A 23592-nucleotide genomic window follows, 5' to 3' on the forward strand; every position below is an offset into this window, starting at 1 on the left:
AGCCGGAAGTGGCGCCGGGCGCATGCGCTGGCAGCAGCACTGCCCATCGGGAGGCCGAGGGGCGCGCCCCTGGGGTGGGGAGTCACCGGCACCCCATATCCGCGCCATGGGCCGCAGGAGGGCAGCGCGCGGGCCGGGGGCGGAAGGCGGCCGCCCTCGGCACCGCCCGACGCGCTCCCTGGAGGCCTTCGCCGAGGAGGTCGGCGCCGCGCTGCAGGGTGAGCGAGGCGTGATGGGGCGAGCGGGTCGGGGTTTGAGGGCCTGCCCGGGGGTCCCACGCTGAGGCCGAGTGCCCTTCTCTCTCTCGTGCAGCTTCCGTGGAGCCAGGGGCGGCTGAGGGCAAGGGCGGCCCGGGCCCGGCGGCGCTGCCCTGCACGCTGGCCATGTGGGAGTTGGGCCACTGCGACCCCCGGCGCTGCACGGGCCGCAAGCTGGCCCGCCTGGGGCTGGTGCGCTGCCTGCGCCTGGGCCACAGGTTCGGTGGTCTGGTGCTCAGCCCCGTGGGCAAGCAGTACGTGTCCCCCGCAGACAGGTAGGCGCGGGAGGCCTGCCCTAGGTCGTCTTCATTTCCAGCGCGTGGTTCCCTTCAGGGATGGTTTAGTGGGACTTGTATGTCACACCGACACCCACACCCACGTGGGCAGGGAACGTCTGTCTAGTTTGCCTCCATTGCATAGCGCAGAGCCTGGCATAAAGGAGGTTTTGGGGTAATAAACGTTTTTTGAGTGAATAAACGCATGCTCTAGGTGCCCCAAGCAGCTGCCTCAAAAGCTTGCTCGTGAAGTCCGTTTGAGGGTGTTTGGGGATGGCGGAATGATGTCCCTGAATCCCTAGCGAGGCCATTCTCCCGGGACATGCTCCACCTTGGGTACTGCTGGCTCCTGAACTTACCCCATGCTGTCCCTGGCAGACAGCTGGTGGCGCAGTCTGGGGTCGCCGTCATCGACTGCTCCTGGGCCAGGCTGGACGAGACACCGTTTGGGAAGATGCGAGGGAGCCACTTGCGCCTGTTGCCCTACCTGGTGGCCGCCAACCCCGTGAACTATGGCCGGCCCTACAAACTTTCCTGCGTGGAAGCGTTTGCTGCCACCTTCTGCATCGTAGGTGAGTCCGGGGGTCCCACAGCAGCTTGACCCGGTGGCCTGCTGTTCCTGCTGTGCTCCCAGCATCGTGTTTCCTGCCGACAGACCCCAGGAGGAGCGTAAGGGACAGACAGGGAAGCAGTTCAGACAGACCAGGGTTCCAGCCCCAACTGTCACTTCAGGTTTTCAGCCTGTGGAGCTGCAGTAGAGGCAGGGCCGGTGTGTGGGGTGCCATTCATTATCATGGCAGCGCTGCCGCGAGAATCCTCCTTATCCTCCACGTCCTCCTTACTGAATTGCTGATCTAAAGAGGCCCTGATGGGGCAGTCTTGGTGGGAATGTTTGCGTTTCGCAGCAAAGGAGGGGGACTTGGTTGGCTGCAGAGGGGCGGGCTGTAGCAAGGGAGGTGCAGGCTGGGGGCAGCACAGGCTCTCAGGACTGTGAGCTGATGTTTGGTGGGGACCCTACAGTTACTTGGGAGAGCGCCGCCATCCAGCAGCAGGGTGATCAGGAGGCACTCGAGGGGACCGTCGACGTCTTTGGGTTTCCTGTTTCTCACACTGTCAGGCTTTCCGGACCTGGCTGTCATTTTGCTGCGGAAGTTTAAATGGGGCAAGGGCTTCTTGGACCTGAACCGCCAGCTCCTGGACAAGTACGCGGCCTGCGGCGGCCCGGAGGGGGTGCTGCAGGCGGAGCACGAGTTCCTGGCCAGTGCCAAGGAGAGCCCCCAGGAGGAGGAGATCGGTGAGCCCTGGCGGGCGTGGGAGCCAAGGCCCTCCAAAGCCTGGGTGGTGGGAGGCCTGGTCCTGCTCTGAGCTCACTTAGAGGTCGCTTTCCTCTCTCGGCTCAGATCCCTTCGATGTGGATTCAGGGAGAGAGTCTGGAAACCTCAACAGGCCTGTGGCCAGCACCCGGTAGGTCCTTGGGCTTAATTTCATGATCACTCAGACCCAGGGCTCTCCTCTACCTCTGGCCTGAGCCCTTCCTGATGCCTGGGGGTGGTGTCGTAAACAACACCCCGATGGTCTTCTGACTAGAAAACCTGCAGTGGACGTCCCACTGAAGAGGTTTGGGTTTGGAGAGTACAGGGAGGAAGAGGAATCTGTCCTCGGCTGGGGGCTTTTTCTGGATGAGGTTGCCTCCAGCTAGCCAGGGAGGACATCATTTGGGAACGTGCTCCCCCTCCCCTCCCAGGCTGCCCTCGGACACTGATGACAGTGATGCGTCTGAGGACCCAGGGCCTGGCGCCGAGCACGGAGGAGCCGGCAGCAGCTGCTCTGAAGAGGAGCAGACTCAGAGATAGGGGGCTGAGGCCGGGGCCCCGGCTGAGGTTTGGAAAGGAATCAAGAAACGGCAGAGAGACTGAGGGTTGCAGACATATGTATTTTTGAGGCCGGGTGACGAGAAAATCTGGAGACATGAAGGACACAGGTGGGCCTGGCAGCCTCGGCTCTTTGCGGCTGCTGGCAGGAGGGAGCTGTCGGGGTTCTCCCCGAACTTCCAGCATAGCTGTGCTCTGCGTCCTGCCTTGGTGCTCTTGCAAATGAAGCTGCAGGCCAAGAAGCCCCGTGTGAGTCTCTGTTTTTCACACTGGGCCTGGGGAAGGGTTGGGGCAAACTCTTGGCTCTGCCTGGAAGGGCCGTGGAGCAGCTCTCAGGTGGCCACGGATATGTGTGTGAAGGACAACTGGCCAGTTGGCACGGAGCCCTTCACGCTGACCACCAGCCTTGGGTGACGTCCCTGGCCTCAGAGTGACCTCGGGAACATTTCCCTGGCCTGGGAGCCCCGTGGGGACTGGAGACCTATGCGGTTCTTGCCTCACCTGCCCTCCACATCCCCTCTGTGAGTGGAGGCTCTGGACGCTCCACCCAATGGTACCAGTGGCACCCTTTTCACTCCCCAGCTGGGACTACCAAAAATGCTTCTGCACATTGCGTGTTGTGCAGAGAGCACAGCCACTCACTGAGTCCCTGGAGACCAGCTGCCCACCGTCCACCCAGGGCCGGGAGCCCAAGGAAGCGGGCAGGGAAGCCCACCTGGCGGTCAAGCCCACTCTGGCCTGCACTGTGTCCTGGGCAGCTGCTGGCCAGGTCCTGCCAAGTTGGCCACCCAGATGTGGGGTTGGGTGCAGGGGTTCACAGCACACAGCAGACAGACACAGCCAGGGCGATGGGAGCCACGGGGCCAGCCACGACACACACGTCACGGCACAGGAGGGGCGCCGTGGGTCCTGGTTGCACAAAGCTGCCACAGCAAGCTGGAGGATGCTTCAGGGAGCTCGGGGTGGGGGCCGGGGCTGGGGCTGGCGGCTGACGGACTCAGGGGTCCGCCTCCATGCACTTCTCCAGCTCCTTGAGTTTCTTCACGAACTCCTGCGCCTCCTTGCTGGTGCGGCCTTCCAGCATCCTCAGCGCAGACCTCACTGCAAGCAGGCGCGGGCAGATGTGTGGGAGCCGGGGTCAGGCCCGCTGTCCCTCCCTCCACCCAGATGCTCACTCACCCTGGGCTCTGGGCCGGCACAGGTGCAGGGTGACAGGCTGCCCAGCCCTTGCACCCCCGCCAACCTGGGGCCGGGCAACACCACTGACGCCACCTAGGCCGAGGGCCGCCTCCCCGGCGAAGTCATTGGTGGATAGCCAGTCGTGGTCCATGACGGTGAACAGCACACAGGCCCCACGGCGGCGGCACGCCTCAGCAGGCACAGAACTGCGGACAGAGGCCAGTGAGGGGAGTCTCACTCCGGCAGCCTGGAGCCTGGGGCTGGGGCTGGGGCTTGGGACACTCACAAGTAGAAGAGCTCGTCGTATACAGGGTGCAGCGTCCGGGTCTTCACCTGGGTCCTCTGGCTGCGGACCAGTGGGAAGAGATGCGGTGGGCCCAGCTCCACAATCACAAAGGGGTCACTTAGACCTGCAGGAGTATAGTCGTGAGCCCCCCTGCCCCCATCCCACCACCACCCGACCCGTCCCCGCTGCAACTCACCGTTGGCGTCCAGGGGGAGCAGGTCGGCGGCGTGCAGCACCTCCACGGCCAGCCGCTGCTCAGCCGCCTCGTAATGGCAGCGGACGCTCAGGCGTCCAAACCGGTTCTGCCCCAGGGTCCTCTGTGGAAAGGCGGGTGAGCGCAGCTGGGCTCTGGGAGCCTCGGAGGCAGCACCCTGTCCCTGGCGCCTCCCTACCTGTTTGAGCTTGTCCAGGTAGAACTGCTCGATGCACTCACGAGTGGAACATTTGTGCAGCCGCAGCTCCTCCTTCAGCCTCTGCAGGGGGAAGTGCATCAGGAGGGGGCCCCTGGGTGCTGCTGGTCAGCGCTGGCACTTGGAGACCTGACTGCCCGTGGGGCCACCTCATGCTCAAGGACACAGCCCGTGCGGGGCTGCAGTTTGAACTCAGTCCCCTCCTCCACACCCCTGCCCCACAGAGAGTGCCGCCTCACCTTGTAGCTTCCGTCCCTCAGGCTCTCCAGGGGCAAACCCTGACCCTCTGCGTGGAAAAAACTGACCAGGGCCTGGGGCAGGGAAAGAAGGCAGAGGTGTCAGGGAGCCTGGCTTGTGCTGGGGACAGGTGGAGACCCCCAGCACAAAGGGGCCCAGGCAGCAGTGGGGGCTCAGCAGCCCGGGGCAGAGCCCTTTCCCACACCCTGGTGGGCATCGGAAGCTCCCAGGAAGCCTGGGGAAAGGCTATCACCAGAGGCCACACCTCGGCATTCACGGGAGGAGGCGCTGTGGACAGCCCTGGAGTGGCTGCTCTCCAGGCAGAGGAGACCAGGCAGGCCCGTGGGGACAAAGGGAGGGATCAGAGCAGCCCTGAGGCGGGGGCCGGCGGGGAGGACTCCTTCACGGAGCTCTACCTCCAGCGTGAAGTGGAAGCGGCTGTAGAAATCAGCGGAGACGTCATGGTTCGCACCCAGCGCCTGCAGAACGGCCTGGAGGAGCAGCTCCCACAGGGCCTCCAGCACCCTGCAGGGCGGCATCAGTGACCACGGGCCGGCCCCGCCTGCCCCACCTGTCCCGCCGGCCCCGCCTGCAGAACGGCCTGGAAGAGCAGCTCCCACAGGGCCTTCAGCACCCTGCAAGGCGGCATCAGTGACCACGGGCCAGCCCATCCCACCCCACCCGCCCGCACCTGCTCAGGTTCCCCTTCACCAGCGAGGCGTTCAGCAGGGCCAGCTTCTCATCCAGGTACTTCATGAGCGGGGCCACGGCCTGCGGGCAGGGGTGGTCAGGCCAGGCTCACCCCGCACCTCTACCCTAGCCCCAGTACACACAGTCCCCCGCAGCCCCTCGCCCTGGCACTCACCTCATCGTTCTGGATGGAGTCAGGCGAGAGGCTGATGTGCTGTACATACTTCCGGATGTCGCCCACCATCTGAGGGCAGGAGCAGCGCTCAGCATGGGCAGGGGCACCAAGGACTGCGTCCACGCCTTGGTCTCCAGGCCCCACCCACCTTAGAGGTCAGGTGCGCTGTCACCGTGTGGGCCTCCCGTTGCAGATCATCGTCCAGGGCCTGTGTGCAGCTGAGCAGGGGGCGGGGGAGCACCCCCGCGGGCCCCGTGGCCCCCTCTGGCCATGCCAGGCCCTTCAAGGCCTGTCCAGCAGCCTTGCGCACGAGCTCCACGTTGTTGAGGACCACGCAGAGCTGGAGGAGGTGTGGCCAGACAAGGATGGGTCGGGGGCCTGGTGATGGCCCCCCACCTCCTGCCGGCTCCCCTCCCCAGCTGGCCACTCACCGCCTCGCTCACTGCTTCACCAGCTGCCCCTGGCTGAGTGTCCACCTTCTTCCGAAGCAACTCCGTGTAGAAGAGGGTGGCCTCACACATGTCCTGAGGAGGGGACGGTGGTGGGGAGCCATGGAGCCCCCCCCCACCCCATCTCCTCTCCCACCTGTTCCCCTCACCCCCAGGCCCCACCCACACACCTGGCCGAGCTGGGTGCCCAGCCCCTGAGCCTGGGCAGGGTCAGGCCACGCCAGGCGCACCCACAGCTCCTGGATGTGGCTGAGGCAGAGACTAGCAGTGGCTGCAGAGCTGCTATGCCTGGAGGAGGTGTCCACGGGCTCCAGCTAGGGAGGCAGGGGAGGCTGGGGTTGCTGGGGAGGCAGGGCAGGCTGGGGAGGTGGGGGAGGCTGGGGAGGTGGGGGAGGCTGGGGAGGTGGGGGAGGCTGGGGTTGGGGGGGAGGCGGGGCAGGCTGGGGAGGTGGGGGAGACTGGGGAGGCTGGGGTTGCTGGGGAGGCAGGGGAGGTGGGGGAGGCTGGGGAGGTGGGGGAGGCTGGGGAGGTGGGGGAGACTGGGGAGGCTGGGGTTGCTGGGGAGGCAGGGGAGGTGGGGGAGGCAGGGGAGGTGGGGAGGCTGGGGAGGTGGGGGAGGCTGGGGTTGCGTGGGAGGCTGGGGAGGCTGGGGTTGCGGGGGAGGCCGGGGAGGCTGGGGAGGCAGGAGAGGCTGGGGTTGCCGGGGAGGCGGGCGAGGCTGGGGGCCTGGACCAGCCCCAGTGTCCTCAGGCCAGGGCAGCTGTCACCGTATCCATGTCCACGGCTCCCTGAAGCCTCCACTTGGCCTGGTCCCGCAGCACTTGGAGCCAGAGCTTCACAGCAGGCAGGAATGGGGCGTGGATGCCAGCCAGGGCCAGAGAGCGGCTGTCCCTGTGGTGGGAGGGTCGTGAGGGCTCGGCCCTGACTCAGATACCTTAACCAGCAGGTTCCAGGCTCACAGCTCCAGGACAGTCCCCCTCACAGGTCCTGGGGCCCTGGTCCCAAAGTCTGTCTGCGAGAGATAGGGACGGGGCACCCACCGGCCAGGGATGCTATCCCAGAAGCGCTGGAGGTCAGCCAGGGTCAGGTAGAGCTCAAAGAGCCCCGAGGCCACCTCCAGGGTCATCTTGGGGCTCAGCTCCTCTGTCAGCACCCACGCCTCCTCAGCCACCTGTCCGGGACAGCAGAATCAGGCCTCCCGCAGTGAGGAATCCCAGGCCCCTCTTAGCCAAGGGCATCTGCCCACTTCCCCATGCCTGGCAGGCACCCGGGGTCAGGGACCCTCCTCACCAGACGCTCCAGCTGCCGGAAGGTCAGGGTGAAGATGTCCACACTGAGGATGCTGCAGAGCAAGGGACACACCTCATCCACCTGCGCCCTACCTGCAAGCCCTGTTGGCTCCAACTCCAGCCCCAGGACAGCACTGAGGGGCTAAGCCCACCTGTGGAAGAGGCTGGCGTAGACACTGTAGCAGGACTGGAGGTCGTCATAGATGGCATCGGCCAGCACAACCAGCCCAGGCAGGCGCTGTGGTCCTGGCTGCAAAGAAGCCTAGCTCGTACCCACCTCTCGGCTGCCCGTACCCACCTCTCGGCTGCCCGTACCCCTCACGGCCAGGGTCCCCCACAACCGTACCTGCTCTCGGGGACTCTTGGCATTCAGGATCCTGTCATACCACTCACGGTTGCCTCTCTGCAACAGACGCCACCAAGACAGCATGGTGGGTTGCAGGGAAGAGGGAGAGGTGGGCAAGAGACCGTGGTGCAGAGGTGCAGGGGACGGGAAGGCAGGGAAGGGGAGGGGAGGGCTTAGCAGCCAGCCCCTACTGGGCTTTGGAACACACCTTCAGGGCCGCAGCAATGTCCATGTTCAGCTCTGTCTCGAAGGGGCAGATCTCAAAGGAGGGCTGGAAGAGCTGCAGCTTGCCCAGACACCTGGGTGGGGGCAGCATGCTGACACGGGGCCTGCCCTGCCAGCCGCCCCCACCCACGCTGACACGCGGCGCTGCACCCACTTCAGCAGCAGCTCCAGGCGGTAGACAGCAGTGCTGTTGGTGGCAGGGAAGTAGTCTCGGAGCTGGCGCAGCAGCTGCAGCCCGAACTCAGAGAAGGCGGAAAGGCTATCAGCCAGGCTCTCCTCCTGTGGGGACAGGGCCCTTCAGTGCCAGCAGCCCCGACCCGTCACTGATAAGGAGAAACACCCTCCCTGCCTTGGCCTGCAACACCCTTCCCCTGGCATGGTCAGCCCAGCTCTGCCCTGAGCAGCACCCTCCACGGGCCCAGTCGGCCGGTCCCAGACGGCCTGTCCCAGCCTCGTTTCCACCCACGCAGCTCACGTAGGGCCTGTGCCGCTGCAGTTCCCACGTCCGTCCTGCCAGGGCCGCTCCCTCCTGTCGCTCAGATGGGTGCCACCTTGGCGGCTTTCCCCAGCCCTGTCCTAAGTCCTGGCCGCCCCCCGAGGTGACTCCCACGAGTCTCCCGTCTCCTTTCTGCAGAGCGCAGGCTCTCGCCCACGTCATACAGTTTGTCCGTTCGTCTTTGAACCCCACGCAGGCAGGACTCTGCCCCTCGCCGACCGGCAGTGAGCGGCCCCAGTCCTCAGCACTCCCTTCGCCATGGCTGGCAAGAACGCCCCGGCTGCACCCACCTGCTCCTGGGGCAGTGAGGGCGCCTCCTCCCAGTGTGCCTGCATGTCCTCCAGCAGCCCCAGCAGGTAGCTGTAGTCCAGCGTGCGGGTTTGATGGTGGCGGCTGCTGACCTGCCAATGCCTGTGGGGCCCGGCCCATGGTCAAAGGGTATGAACCTCGCCCCTGCCGTGCCCACTCAGCACCGCCTACAGCACTACCCCTTTCTCTGCCCCACCCAATCAGCACTGCCGCGCCCACTCATAGCACCGCCCCTTTCCCTGCCCTCCAATTAGCGCTGCCACACCTAATGGTACCGCCCCTTTCGCTGCCCCACCTACTCATAGCACCGCTTCTTTCCCTGCCCACCCAATCAGCGCAGCCCCACCAACTCATAGCACCGCCCCTTTCCCTGCCCCACCCTCCCAGCCACGACATCCACTCACCACGTGGCCCCCGATGCCCGATTCGCCCATGCCTCGCCCACATTCCCCGCCCACTCGTAGCTCCACCCACTCACAGCACAGCCAGCTGCAAGAGTGACAGGTTGCTCTGGGCGCCGTGCAGGCAGAGGATGGTGGCGGCTGGTGTGCTGAGCTCTCCTCGCCAGCTGCTGGATTTGGGCTGGGGGAGGAGGTCTGGCGTGGGTGGAGGCGGGACAGCCCCACATCCCCTCCTCAGGCCCCCTGCCGGGTGTTCCAATCCTAGGAGCACCCACTACCTCCTCTGCTGGGTGCTCGAACCGCAGCAGATGGCTGAGCAGCAGCAGGTGGGACAGGAAGCCGGATCGCCCGCGCTGGCTCATGGCTGTGTCCCTCTGCAAGGCAGAGCGCACCCAGTCACCAGCTCTGCCCCCGCCCCAAGGGTGGGGGTGGAGGACGGGGACGCCCACTTTCCCCACCTGCGTAGTGATCAGCTTGAGAACCAGGTGGCAGTCTCCCTGCACACGCGAGGCACTGGAGCGTGGCTCCAGCTTGAACCAGCGGTCGACGCCAGCCACAGGCACCTCCTGGGGGTAGCATGGGGGTCAGGCCCACCAGACTCCTCCCCCTCCCTCTCCTTCCACACTGACTGTGAGACCCGGGAAAGACCACATGGCCTGGGCTTCCCTTCTCCGGGGAACAAGGGTGACAAGCAACGGTGCGCACTCAGTGGAGGCCCAAAAGCAGGAGCTCCTCCAGGCAGTGCCCTGCCCCTTGAAGGCTGGGACACCCCCCAGGCCCTTCTCCAAGTGTCACCAGCCCCACCGCACACCCACTCACCCGGACAGGTATGTTGAGGCACCCCAGGAAGTCATCGGTGTGATCCTCAGTGGGTCCTGCTGTCCCGTTTGCGCGGGCTGACTTGACGATCTGTTTGAAGTACCTGGCCACCGCGGGTGGTGGGCATCACGGTGATGGCTTCTGGGGAGCCAATGCCCCCCAGGCCCTATGACCAAGCTGAGGGCGCGGGTGAGGGGTAGAAAGGTCCCAGCACTCATACCTGCCCATGCCCTTCAGGCCGATGACTTCATTCAGCTTCCTGCACGCTTCTACCAGGGACACATCGTCGTCATGATCCCTGGTGGGGAGAGGGGAGGACCTGGCTTGTCTGGAGCCCGCAACCCGGCGCTGAGTCCATCCTGCTCCCCCGCAAAAGGTGTGCATCTCCCCCGCCCTGCACGGCGCAGGGGCCTGTACCAGATGTCCAGGTGCAGCTGGTCCATGTTCACGTCCTCAATCTCACTACAAACAGAACAGAGATGCCCATGAAGGTCCCCGGCGAGGCTCTGCTCAGGCCTGGGTCAGGGAGTTCAGAAGCAGCAGGGACCAGGCCACAAGCACCCGCTCTCCAGACAGGCTGTTAAGGTCCAAATCCCGATCCCGCCACGTGTTGCCAGCCGTGTGGCCCTGGTGGCACAACACCCATCTCTGGGCCTCAGTTTTCTCCTCCGGAAAGTGGGCACATGGCCCCACAGAGACCGGGAGCTGCTGTGAGCCACCACCCTCCAGGCACAGCCCAGCTCTGGACCCCAGGCAGAGCCCCCCTCCCACACCCAGACGGGCGAGGGCCTCACAAGAGGAAGTGCTCCTTCCAGACGGGGTTCAGGGTGCTGCTCTTCACCTCGGTGACCTGGATGCACTTGGCGGGGAGGGGTCCGCCACGCTTGCTGCCCTTGCGGAAGCCGAAGCGCTGCTCCTTCTGCGCACGGGGCTCCCGCGCGGCGTCCGAGGCAGGCAGGATGCCCAGCATGCAGTACGGGTCGCTGAAGCCTGGGCACGGCAGGCACCTCAGCCCCGGCCCCACGCCCTCTGGCCCTCCACGGCCGCCGGGCCTGGGCACAGCCGAGGTCTGCTGGGTCCCCACTCACCGTTGGGGTCCTTGGCCAGAAGGTTCTTGGCACGCATGACAGAGACTTTCAGGGCGTACGTGGGAGCCTGTGGACAGAGGGACGTGGGGGGCCTGGTGAGGCTGAGCTGCTCCCCGGACGCCCTGCTTAGCATGGAGGTGACAGGGCCTTCCCCCGTGCCCCCGCCACGCAGGCACGTGCTGGGCAGCGCCTGCCCAGGCAGCGGCGGCCTCACCTTGGCCTTCCTCACTCGCTCGATGGCCTCGGTGTGCTCCTCAGGGCTCATGCCGAACACCTGTGGAGGGCACCTGGGTTGGCAGGGCCTAGGCAACCCCTGAAGCGAGGCTGGCCACTGTCCTGGGACCTCGGGCTCAGCCCGTCACAGACACCCAACCTCAGTCCTCACGGGTGCAGGGTTGGGGGAAGCCTGGGAGGGAGCAGCAGAGGGTTTGTGCCAACGGGCCCGGGCATGCCCAGAGATGGCATGATGAGGGGCACGCAAGTGCACACGCGGGAATGGGGGCCACGGGAGGACAGGGGAGTTGAGAGCACACGCAGGTGGAAGCCAGGTGCGTCCTTCGAGGTGCGTCTGTCAGCCTATGTGCATGTGTGTGTGTGTGTGTGTCTGTGTGCACCTGCAGCCTGTGTACATGTGTCTGCGTGCACCTGCAACCTGTGTGTGTTATCTGTGTGCACTTTACCTGTGTCATGTGTTACCTGCGTGTGTGCGTGTGTCGGTGTGCACCTGCAACCTGTGTGTGTTATCTGTGTGCACCTGCAACCTGTGTGCTTGTATCTGTGTGCACTTGTAGCCTGTGTGCATGTGTGTACACCTGCAGCCTGTGTGTGTACACCTGCAGCCTGTGTGTGTACACCTGCAGGTGTGTGCGTGTGTCGGTGTGCACCTGCAGCCTGTGTGGTCTGTGTGCACCTGCAGCCACCTGCGTGTGTGTGTACACCTGCAGCCTGTGTGTGTGTCTGTGTGCACCTGCAGCCACCTGCGTGTGTGTGTACACCTGCAGCCTGTGTGTGTGTCTGTGTGCACCTGCAGCCACCTGCGTGTGTGTGTACACCTGCAGCCTGTGTGCATGTGTGTGTGTGCACCTGCAGCCACCTCCGTCTGTGTGTGCACCTGCAGCCACCTGCGTGTGTGCACCTGCAGGCATCTGCGTGTGTGTGTACACCTGCAGCCTGTGTGTGTCTGTGTGCACCTGCAGCCTGTGTGCGTGTGTGTGCACCCGCAGCCTGTGTGGTGTGTGCACCTGCAGCCTGTGTGCGTGTGTGTGCACCTGCAGGCTGTGTGTGTGTGTACACCTGCAGCCTGTGTGCATGTGTGTGTGTGCACCTGCAGCCATCTCTGTGTGCTGTGCATGGATTGGGGAGATTCTGCATTCTGTTTGGGTGATGATGGTGTCAGTGGGTGGGGAAGGGTTTGAGGTGGGGAAGCTGTCAAGGTCTGGGTCGGGGCCAGGGTGGGCTGACCTGCTGGAGATAGCTGAGCAGGGCCTCCTCGTCGTCCACCTGGTCAGGGCCCATGGTCCCCGCGCGGTAAAGCACCGTGTACAGGGCCTCCTCGTAGAGCATCTCCACCTGCAGGTGGGGGAAGGGCCGCCACAGTGCCGCGTCCCAGGCCCCCAGCCCTCAGCAGCACCTCCTGTCTGCCGAGCCCAGGCCCCACCTCTGCCGCCTTGCACAAGGAGCTCCTCCGCTCCTCACTCACCCACCCACCCGGGCTCTCCGCCGTCACCAGACCCTGTGCACACAGTAGGTGCCTATAAACGGCTGAGGGAGCAGCCGCTGCAGACGACTGCCCCTGGTTCCGACCTCCACCTTTACCTCCTCTGGGGCCAGGGCTCTCAGGCCGCGGCTGGGATCCACAGGCTCCGGGGGTGCTGGTGAGCCACTGCGCAGGGGGACCTGTGTGTGGGGCCCAGGGTGAGGGCTCTGACAGCAGGGAGAGCCCCAGGCCTGCGGCGGGGAAGACAGGTGGTGCCCCAGGAGGTGGGAGCGAGGGAAGGAGGGAGGGGGGAGGAGCGAAGGGGGAGCCCCATGCTGGGCTGAGGTACTGGGCCCTGGGGGTGGCACCCTCACCTCGAAGCACGGCAAGCCCTGTCTGCCTTCCCCCTTCTTCAGCATGAGGCGCATGTGGGCAAAGAACTCCACACCATCCCCGGGTTTCCTGGAGAAAGGGCCGGGTCAGCTCACAGCTCTCAGCACGCTGGCCCCCGCCTGGGACCCTCGACTCCAGGGGCAGGCAGGGCCATGTGACATCCACAGTGTGGCACAGCTAAGTGCAGACCCTCCTTCCCGCCCAGGGGTGCTGGGGCCGGGGCGGCCATGTGTGAAGTCTGGTGGGAAATGGCCCTGTGGGCGTGTGGGGCTGGGCCCCTCGGCACCCACCAGGCCCCCGTGGCAGGCTCCTGCGGGTCGGCGCTGGCACTCCCTGGGTCCTGCTCAGTCCTGCGGCGGAAGGACGGGCACACCTGCACCTGCCTGAGCACGCTGCTCTTAATGTCCAGCAAGGTCGACATGGCGGGCGACCTACAGCAGAGAGCACAGCCCGCAGCCTCACGTCGTCCACTCAATCCTCCGTGCACCACAGACGCCACAGCAGGTGGGGGGGTGGGGCAGAGCCCTGGGAGCTCACCCACGGCCTGGATGGCACTGGGCACCTGGTCAGGCGGTGAGGGCTCCTGTCCCCACACCTGCTGGGTGACCGGCTAAGTCCCTGCGTCCCCTGCAGGGCGGCTTCAGGGAGGAGGCAGCAAATGCTGTTAAAGGCGGGGCTGGTGGCCACCCAGAGCCGGGGGTCCATCAGGGGCTTATGGGGTCTCACTGGAGAGGGAGGTGGTTGCCACACTCGCCCCCCAACACCCCTCCCCGCGACAGCACAGCAGGAGCCGCCTGTTTCCTGGGGCTGCATCAAGAGGACCAAGATCTGGGCCAGAGCACTCGGCTCCCCCAGCCCCCGTGCCTACTCGGGCCAGGACGGATGCCAGGTACCCAGCTCTCCTATGCAGGAGGTAAAAACTACTGCCAGAACCCTGACATCCTGGGTGGAGGATGCTCACGTGGCCAGGAGGCCCTGGAGGGGACTGCCTGGGGGTCCTCGCTCGTCGAGCACAGCGGGGGTCAATGCCCCCTCCTCACCCCAGGAGCAGGTCAGCAAACCTGAAGTGGACAGTGGAAGGTGGGGGGCAGTGCCCCCACAAAGCAGGGCCTGCTCCCCATAGTTGGTACAAACGAGAACATGAAGCGAACCGGGCCCCGCTGGAAAATGCCGGGCATGGGGGCTACAGTTCCCTCCCAGTCCATCCAGCGTCAGTTCCCCTCATGTTGCCATGACAACTGAGCCACCCTGTCAGCCTCCTGCTTGGAGCAGCAGCAGCAGCAGCAGCCCAGATGTCACCACTGGGACAGAGCTGCCCTCTGCCGATGCCCGGAGCCTCGCCCAGGCAGACCCGGAAGCCCCCTGGAAGGCCCCACCCATTTTTTGTTTTGTTTTGTTGAGATGGAGTCTCCGTCCAGGCTGGAGAGCAGTGGCATGATCTCAGCTCACTGCAACCTCCACCTCCAGATTCAAGTGAGTTGCAGTGGCGCAGTCTCGGCTCACCGCAACCTCTGCCTCCCAGGTTCAAGCGATTCTCCTGCCTCAGCCTCCCAAGTAACTGGGATTATAGGCGCCCGCCACCACGCCCAGCTGATTTTTTTGTACTTTCAGTGGAGATGGGGTTTCACCATGTTGGCCAGGCTGGTCTTGAACTCCTGACCTCAGGTGTTCCACTCGCCTCGGCCTCCCGAAGTGCTGGGATTACAGGCATGAGCCACCACCGCCCAGCCGTGTCAGGGAGGAAGGCTGGGTGGTACCGCCCTGCATACCCCCTTCAACAGGGGTAGGATGATGGCTAAGACACCGCAGCCTCCTGAGACCCTCTTCCTCCGCACGGGTGCGGGTGCAGACCCTCCACCTCTGCACTGCCTCTGCCTTCCACCCGTGTCAGGGAGGAAGGCTGGGTGGTACCGCCCTGCATACCCCCTTCAACAGGGGTAGGATGATGGCTAAGACACCGCAGCCTCCTGAGACCCTCTTCCTCCGCACGGGTGCGGGTGCAGACCCTCCACCTCTGCACTGCCTCTGCCTGCATGGCCCCCCAGCAGCCCCAGGGAGGTCTCCTCCCCGCTCCATGAAAACTGTCCCAGAGCCAGGCAACCTCTGCCCCACCACAGAAGAGGTACCCACTCTTGGGCTCTTGTCCCAGACTTGCCGGCCACACTCCCCCAGCCCCCCGGGGTCCTGGCCTCGCTGTCTGGGTCCCCTTCCCTTGCCAGTGCTCTCTCGTCCACCTGCGGAGGGCGCCTCCGGGCTGGGCACACTGGCCCTCGCAAGGGGCATAGACATTCTCACGGGACAGGAGAGGAAACGAAGACCAGCAGGTTCTACCTCCCACCCAGGCTCTCACGGATAGTTGGTGGTGAGAGCCAGTTTAGCCCGCCCCTCCCCTGCATGCCAGGCCAGCTCCCCATGGTGGCACTAGACTGATAAGCTCAATGGGCAGTGTAGGCGCCTGGGCACACTGTGCCAGTGGTGGGTTCCAAACGGACTTGGTCGAGCCAGCTCCCGGGCCCCTGCTGTGTCTGTGGGGGTTGAGGGTCACCAGCCCCAATCTACACCCACACCAGCTCAGACACCATTCCTGGACATCTCATCCCGATTCCAGGGTCCCTGCCAGGCCACGAGCCCTGGGTGCAGGCTCTTACGGGACCAGACCCTAGAGCTGAGGACAGGAAGGAGGGTTTGCGGCTCCCACCCTATGAAAGGCAATGCTTGGGGCGGGGGGGCTCACCTCCTTCAAACCTATCAGTGCCTTCCCCTGTGAGCCTCCCTCCCAAAAGATAGGGGGCTTAGTGGGCTGGGTACAGTGCTTCTGGAAGCTGTCACCCCCACAGCCAGTCATGAAATCCCCAGGGGCCTGGGAATCACAAGCCCCCTTCCCCTCCCTTGCTGGGTGGAAGAGGCTGCTCCCCCTGCCGCCCCCCGAAGCCAGTGGAGCAGCCGCTGCTGGAGCTGTTGCCAGGGCAACCGCCGGCGGCATGTGCGTGTGACAGGGGCGATGGGGGCTCGCAGTCCTGGAGACAAATGTGACGCAGGAGCTAAGTGGCCTGAGCTGCGGGGTTGGGGAGGGGGTGTCTTTGTGATAACAAGATGTTCCAGGCAGAATGAGGGGGCTTGGTGCCCTCCCTGCATTTTCCCCTCCACACTCACCTCCTCATCCCCAGAGCAGCCCGAGAGGGGTGCCCTTTGCTCCCTGCATCTCAGATGGGCAAACGGAGACACAGGGTTGGGAGCCCGTCCAAGGTCCCAGAGCCAGCAAGTGGGCCGGGGACGGCCATCCAGGTCTCTCTGGTGTCCCCAGTGCTAAGCTCCTGGGACAGTCAGCTAGGCCAGCCACCCTGACCCCAACCGCAGCTCCTGCCCCTCCCGCTGCCCGTTGCTAGGATGGGTGCAATAATGGCGTCTTGGCACAGGTGTACAGAAGACTTGGCACATTCTGGATGCGCAGAAACCCCTTTGGTTCCCCCTGGAAACCCCAGGCTGTCTGGGCAGCTGATAGCCTGGCTGCAGCCAACTGCGTGGGCCCTGGGAACCACCTGCCACAGAGGCCAGAGCTGCTGTCAATGGTGGGCATATGCATGTGTCTGTGACCAGTACAGGAAGTACTGGCTGCCTGGGTGGCTCTCAGCACTTACGGGGCAGGAGTGAGCCAGGTGCAGGGGACCCCCCCTCCCGCCGTCTTTCCCATGGACCCAGATGTGATGTGACTCCTTCCCAGGCTCTCACCCTGGGACAGTAGCATGAGGCAGGATGAACCCCCCCCAGACTCCGCTCATGCCTGATGCCAGGACCAGGACCCCACTCCCACCTGTCCAGTGAGCAGAGGGAAGACCACCAAGGAGCTCCTGCCTTGTGGCACTGGGGCTGAGCCACACCTGCCCACCCCACCTTGCTCCCTGGCTGTCCCCCAGGCCTGGGCTGAATGGGGAATGACACTTTGCAAGGAGGATGGCACGTCTCATTTCACAGCCCGGGGTGGGGGCGACTTGCCCAGAGCCCAGATGTGAACCTGGTACTCTCAAGCCAAGCCGTCTCCTGCCAGGCCATTTGGGGGCTCGGGGTTGGGGGCAGTGAGCCAGCTGAGTCTGGGGGCAGCGGAGCAGAGGCTGGGTCAGCCTTCCTCCCCAGTGCAGGCTGTCTAGGAACAAACGCCTTCAACGTGCTGGGGGCGCCCTTCTTACCACATTTGGGGTAGGGGGTTAGCTGATGGTGCCCTGGGTGTGTGCCTGGGGCGGGAGATGGCAGGACATCTGCCCCACAGGCTGGCTCTCCACGCTGCCCTCTTGGTCTTCTCTCCACCTTCCCCGCTCTTCCTCCCTCAGCCCCCGAGTCCCCTTCACCAGGCCCTGGGGGTTTCCCGCAGGAACCTCTCCCTGGTCTCACCGACTCCTCCAGACAGCCCCTGCGAAGCCGATGGCAGTGCCCAGGTGCAGGTCACCTGGCGGGCCCGCTACAAACGCTGCTCCCCGGGGTCTCATTCCAGTCGAACCCCGGGAATCTGCATTCTAACAAGCGCTGCCGGTGGCCTTGGGCTCCCTGAAGCCTGAGACCGCTGCCAAGGTCCAGCCGCTGGCGCCCAGCAGGAGCGCAGGAGACCGGAGTCCGCGGCGCCTTCTTCCTTCCCTCGCCTGTGTCTGCGCAGCGCTCCCTCCTCCCTCTGCTCACCGACCCCCTCCCTGCCCCGCCTCGCGGCACCCCCTTTCCCGGGGCCCCGGGCGCCCTCAGGAGCCACACCCCCAGTTCTATGGGGGTCTCTCCCCTTGGAGGCGGCGGCCGGTCCGGGGGGAGTCTGGGGGCGGGTCTAGTGCGTCACTTTAAACTCCTCCCCCGGAGACCCCGGCCCAGGCAAGAGCCCACAGCCCTTTGCGGAGTGGGGCTGAAGGAGGGGCCGCTTTGCACTCTCAGGGATTTCGCGGGGACTAAAGGGCCCTACGAGGACCTGCGGGAGGACGGAAGGGACGAGGACGCTGGGGGCTGCAGCCCGCCCGGGAGGGGAACCGGGAGGCCCCGGGCCCGTCTGCTCCCCTGGGGAGGGAGGCGCGGGGGTCGAACCCTCGCTTGGCGGCCCAAGTGCGGGGGAGGTCGTCGCCAGCGCCCCGATACCCTCCCCGTCCGCTCCGCAGTGCGGACCCCACCGCCGCACCCGCTCCTGCGCGTTCGGAGGGGAAATGCCCCCGAGACCCCGCCCCTCCGAGCATGCGCGGCCTCAGTTTCCCCAGGGCCGAGGGGGCGTCGAGACCTTTCCACCGCCTCCCGCCTCGGAGGCCACCCCCGTGCCTCCTGGTGAACCCGGACCAAGGGGGCGGCGGCCGTCGGTCCGTCCGGGTTGGGGTGCGGGGCCGAGCCCAGACGGCGGCCCAACAGCACCGGCTGCAGCCCGCGGCACTCACCGTGGGCCGGCGCGGGGAGGGGAGGCTCCTGGGGCGCTGCGCTCGGGCACCAGCTCGGGGACGCCGAGGCACAGCGACCGCTCCCAGCCGCGCGCGCCGACGACTGAGCAACTGCTGGGCGGACGCCGCTGCGGGGGCGGGGTCTGACTGGGGGCGCGGCCGGGCCTGACCGGGGCGGGGCCTGACCGCACTCGCCCCGCCCACGGTCCCGGGCTCGCCCCTCCCCCTGCATCCACTGCGCCTTAAGGGGACCCGGCCGGAGTCTCCGTGCCCTGAGCCGGGCCGGAGCCCCCTCCCCCGGGATGCTGGGCTGTCAGTCAACCCACAGGTGGCTGCGGGACGGGGAGCGGGTTTGGCTGCCTCGGGACCCCGCCAGGCCGCGCGCGCCCTCCCCGTGGCGCGTGGCGTCTAGAAGGGGGTCGTCGGCGGGGTCTCCTCCGCGGACCCCAGGGAAGCCACAGTCACGAATACCAGCAGCGGTACAGACCTTTATGGAAGGGTCTGACTCAGGGACCCCTCGCGGGCCCCGCCGCTCTCTTCTCGGGGCGGGGATGCGTCCTGCAGGGATCCACTCGGGACGCCCCACGCCCACGCGGACGGCCTCTGGGGCGATCGTCCCTGGGGCTCTGGGAGGGCCCAGTTGGCGCTTGTCGGGTCACAGCCGGCCGGAGCCCCTGGAGGCCTTTGGGGTCTGCACTGGACCCCGCCAGCCCCTCCCGGGTAGCTCCCCACTCTCCCTCCGCCGCGCTGTCCTGGAACCCCAGCGGGCCCGCGGTCTCCTGCAGGGTTTGTTAAGGCATTGATGGGTCCTGTCCCCAACCCGCTGGTCCCAAAGTCTGGGCGGGGGCGCGATCTGCATTTTTTCCCTTTTTTTTTTGAGACAGGGTCTCAAAAAAGCTCTCAAAAATAGCTCTCAACCAGGCTGGAGCGCAGTGGTGCCATCTCCACTCACTACAGACTCGAACTCTCCGGCTCAAGTGATCCTCCCGCTTCAGCCTCCCCAGTAGCTGGGACCACCCGCCGGCTAACGTTTTTTGGTTTATTTTGTGAAGATGGGGGTCTCCCTATGTTGCCCAGCTGGTCTCACCCAGGCTGAAGGGATCCCCCTTCCCCGGCCTCCTAAGGCGCTGAGATCACAGGTGTGGCCCCCGCGCCAGCCAGCGCCTGCACTTGCCAGCTCCAGTCGGCTGCTGCCAATCCAGGGACCACACTTTGAGAAGTCCATGCTAGGCACGGTCCTGGCGGGGGCCTGAGGCTCTCGGACTTGCCGAGGGTGCAGCGGCCCCCCGGCCCCACCTGCGCTTCGCCGAATACAGCTGGACACTGGCAGCCCTTTGGGGACGGGGGGTGGGGGATGGTCGGACTTTGGAGTTTTCACCCGAAAGGGCACCGGGGCAGTCCCAGGCCAGACGGGCTTCCAGAACACAGCTCTTCAAAGGGAGGAGGCCCGTCTGCCAACAACTGTCTTGGCTTCTGGATCCCAACTCACTCACATCCATGCCCGCCCCACACCTGTCCGTGCAGGATGGGGGGCAGGACCCGTGCGTGGGCTCTCCTTCGGGACGCTCGGCCCAGGCTCTGCCGGATCCTGACCCAGCACAGGCAGGCCGGTGGGGGAGGGCAGGGAGCTTGCAGGAAATGCAGGGACTGGCTGGGACAGGGACGCGGCGGGGGAAGCAGGGGAGGGGGCCTGGGCCCTCATCCGCCCTCTGCAGCAGCGTCCCTCCTGAGGGGCTGGTGGGTCTCGAGACCGGGTCTGGGAGTGACGCCTCTGCCTCTGCTGTCTTGCACCAGGTTCTGCCCACCTGTTGGAACAAACACGGGCCGGTTGCCATGGTGATCACACTGGCTTTGAGTGAAGGGACAGGCTCTGCAGCCACGGTAAACAGGAAGTTGGGAGGGGCAGCCGCTGCTCGGCCCCTACGAGAGCACCAACCGTGAAACCAACACTGCAGTCCGTCGGGGGCGGGAGCGCCCTTGGGGACCTCTCCCCACTCTTTTCTAGGTAGGGAGACTGGAGTCCGGAGATGGGAAAGGGCTTTTCCAGGGCCACATAGCGACAGGCTGAGTCCCAAACCAGCCCTGGGCCTCCGTTTCCCCAGGACAGAATGGTCACTAGGACTGTCCCCTCCACAAACGTTCGGTGCGGAGTCACGGAATGAACGAGCCGAGCGACGCCCCGCTCAGTGACCGAGGCCTTCATTCTCCAACTTGTTCTGAGGCTGACGACAGGCTGACCTGGATCAAAGTCCCGGCACCCTGCTCACCCCTACCCCAAGGCGACCCTCCACTGCCCGGGCCTCAGTTTCCCTCTTCTGTAAAATGGGGACAACAGCAGCGCCCACGTTGGGTGCAGCTGGGGGACCTCAGTGAGCCAATCTCAACTCACAGCAGGTCACCCTCAGTCCCAGTTGGTGGGGGTAGGAACTGCAGCCACCCAGCCAGAGCTCCGGCCCCTCCAGTGACCCAATTTACCTTTCCATAGCTTGGGGCTGGAAGCCCATCCTCGTGTGAGTCCCCTCCCACTAAGAGAGAGGGCAGGAGAGTGGGCCACCCACCCTCCCCACTCTGAGCCCCAGGCCTCACTCTGAAGGGGCTACCCTGGCGTCTCTGCCCTCTGACCCGAGTACAGACAGTTGCCATGCCCCGGGGACAGTAAGGGGATGGCGTCGGTGCAGGAATACCTCCCAGCGATGTGTCGGGACACGAGACCCCCTGCCCAGATGGGGTCAGAGCTTGAGGAGGCTGCTGGGGCACTGGGGCTGCTTGTGCAAAGCTGAGAAAAGCCATTTTTCAAGCCTGGCTCTTTTCACATTCTCAGGACTTTGTGCTGGAAAGGGTCTGGCGGGCAGGGAGAGTAGCTTTTCCTCCTTAGGGCCGGGCCGGGGGCGGGGGTGGGGGGTTGGTAAAAACACCAGGCTCTGGATACGCAGGCACCAAAGCCTCTGAAGCACACAGGTGAGGCCATGGCAGAGTTAAGACACCCCCTCCTGTTCCATGCTCATGAGCACAGCGCAGGGCCCAGTGCTACCACCCTCTGGTGGCAGCCCTAGAAATTGCAGGCACAGGCTAGGCACGGTGGCTCACGCTTGTAATCCCAGCACTTTGGGAGGCCGAGGCGGGCGGATCACGAGGTCAGGAGATCGAGACCATGGTGAAACCCCGTCTCTACTAAAAATACAAAAAAATTAGCCGGGCGTGGTGGCGGGCGCCTGTAGTCCCAGCTACTCGGAGAGGCTGAGGCAGGAGAATGGCGTGAACCCGGGAGGCGGAACTTGCAGTGAGCCGAGATTGCGTCACTGCACTCCAGCCTGGGCGACAGAGTGAGACTCCATCTCAAAAAAAAGAAAAAAAAAAAAAAAGAAATTGCAGGCACAGCCTCCCAGAATCTGCCCCCAACTTCCCTCTGAGGACCCAAGCAAGGAAAGGCAGGGACCTTGGAGAGCTTGTGGGGTCAGAGCCCAGGGACTCCGGCCAGGGACCCTGCCTGCCCCAGAGCTGGAGGACCCTGAAGACTGCCAGAACCTGTTCCTTGCCCACACTGGCCCTGGGATAAAAGTGCCCCATCAAGAGAGCCCTCTTGGGGCACTTCTTGGGTGGGAGGGCCCCAGCCCAGGTCTGGCCTCATGCCTGAGATGCTGGTCTCCAGAGCCCACACCAGAAGCTCCGGGAGTCCTGCTGCCGCACGTGCACAGGTGGAGCCGGCTGCAGGTGACCACCCAGTGTCATGCTGGAGTTCTCTCAGGCCTCCGTGCTACTGCAGCATCTGTGAGGGGTACAGGGCAGGGTGGGGACAAAGAAGTGGGCCCAAGACAGGGTCCTACCAAGCCCCCAAAGGCCATTGGTGTGCCAGAGCCCTGCAGGCACGACAGCCCCTGCTGTGGTGAGGCTTGGAAGGCAGGGAGGATGGCACCCTGTGCCCTGGCCAGGCCTCCCAGCAGCCTGAGGGTGGGGGTGTCAGAGGCCCCTTCCCAGCGAGGTGGGCTTCTGTGCTCACTGTGGTTAGGGGCCCAGCAGGGAGAGGCCAGGCTCTCAGTGTGCATCCTTCTGTGCAGAGCTGGGGGTGGGAGGCGACTCCTCCCAGCTCTGGGGGCTTCAGAGTCCCTCCTTTTCTTTCTTTCTTTTTGTTTTTTTGAGACGGAGTTTCGCCCTGTTGCCCAGGCTGGAGTGCAGTGTTGCGATTTCGGCTATAACCTCTGCCTCCTGGGTTCAAGCGATTCTCCTGCCTCAGCCTCCCGAGTAGCTGGGACTACAGGCCCCCGCCACCATGCCCGGCTGATTTTTGTATTTTTTTTTTTGTTTTTTTTTTTCAACTGGTAATCAATTTATTAAAATAGTTGACTTAAGCATCTGCAATGGTGACTTCCACTTCAACTCCTGGCTCAATACTGATGGAAGTAATCTGCTTAACAATCTCAGAAGGACTGTGCACGTCAATGAGTCGCTTGTGGATTCTCATCTGGAGTTTTTTTTTTTTTTTTTTTTTTTTTTTTTTTGAGATGGAGTCTTGCTCTGTCACCCAGGCTGGAGTGCAGTGGCGCGATACCGGCTCACTGCAAGCTCCACCTCCCAGGTTCATGCCATTCTCCTGCCTCAGCCTCCGGAGTAGCTGGGACTACGGGCGCCCACCACCACGCCCGGCTAATTTTTGTGTATCTTTAGTTGAGACGGGGTTTCATTGTGTTAGCCAGGATGGTCTCGATCTCCTGACCTCGTGATCTGCCTGCCTCGGCCTCTCAAAGTGCTGGGATTACAGGCATGAGCTGCCGCCCCTGGCCTCATCTGGAATTTTTCTTGTAGTGATTCTCAAAATGTTGGTAGGATTCAAACCAGTCCTTTCACTTTGAGATTCTTTTCCTTTGTGCCTCTGATCAAGTCAGCACACACCTTTTGCAGGGATTTTACGCTATAGCTCGTTAGAGTGATTTGAATTTGGTGAATTTTGGTGAATTTGGTGAATTTGGCGAATTTGGTGAATTTTGGTGAATTTGGTGAATTGCCATCTCCGGCTCCTTGGGTGTTTTTCTGGTATCCTTAAATGCCAAAAAAAATTTTTTAGGCTGGGCGCGGTGGCCTGTAATCCCAGCACTTTGGGAGGCCGAGGTGGGCGGATCACAAGGTCAGGAGTTCGAGACCATCCTGGCCAACACAGTGAAACCCCGTCTCCACTAAAAATACAAAAGTTAGCCAGGCGTGATGGCGCATGCCTGTAGTCCCAGCTACTCGGGAGGCTGAGGCAGGAGAATCGCTGGAACCCGGGAGGTGGACGCTGCAGCAAGCCGAGATCGCCCCACCACACACCAGCCCG

General features: G+C 64.3%; 2 protein-coding genes and 1 pseudogene across 2 annotated transcripts; 1 reads left to right on the forward strand and 2 right to left on the reverse strand.

Annotated features, from left to right (window-relative positions):
- Window positions 1-8: 8 nt before the first annotated feature.
- TSR3 (TSR3 ribosome maturation factor) lies at window positions 9-2645 on the forward strand. The gene is made up of 6 exons (XM_030798761.1): window positions 9-218; window positions 313-532; window positions 911-1104; window positions 1650-1826; window positions 1933-1996; window positions 2277-2645. Exons 1-6 carry the CDS (start codon window positions 23-25, stop codon window positions 2383-2385), a joined length of 960 nt encoding a protein of 319 aa, XP_030654621.1. The 5' UTR covers window positions 9-22; the 3' UTR covers window positions 2386-2645.
- Window positions 2446-18427, reverse strand: BAIAP3 (BAI1 associated protein 3). The gene is made up of 34 exons (XM_030798760.1): window positions 18285-18427; window positions 13182-13322; window positions 12873-12960; window positions 12618-12698; window positions 12264-12371; window positions 11017-11076; window positions 10803-10869; window positions 10509-10704; window positions 10132-10176; window positions 9935-10012; window positions 9715-9817; window positions 9354-9461; window positions 9174-9269; window positions 8973-9076; window positions 8476-8596; window positions 7844-7968; window positions 7673-7763; window positions 7465-7521; window positions 7271-7368; window positions 7120-7171; window positions 6870-7000; window positions 6597-6720; window positions 6000-6143; window positions 5812-5904; window positions 5529-5720; window positions 5381-5449; window positions 5207-5286; window positions 4932-5040; window positions 4518-4589; window positions 4261-4341; window positions 4065-4185; window positions 3869-3992; window positions 3583-3788; window positions 2446-3504 (listed from the first exon to the last, which is right to left on the reverse strand). Exons 2-34 carry the CDS (start codon window positions 13310-13312, stop codon window positions 3401-3403), a joined length of 3459 nt encoding a protein of 1152 aa, XP_030654620.1. The 5' UTR covers window positions 13313-13322; window positions 18285-18427; the 3' UTR covers window positions 2446-3400.
- Window positions 18428-22595: 4168 nt separating this feature from the next.
- Window positions 22596-23329, reverse strand: LOC100583625 (annotated as a pseudogene).
- Window positions 23330-23592: the final 263 nt, after the last annotated feature.

The sequence above is a fragment of the Nomascus leucogenys genome, chromosome 18 (assembly GCF_006542625.1).
Source record: "Nomascus leucogenys isolate Asia chromosome 18, Asia_NLE_v1, whole genome shotgun sequence".
NCBI lineage: Eukaryota > Metazoa > Chordata > Mammalia > Primates > Hylobatidae > Nomascus > Nomascus leucogenys.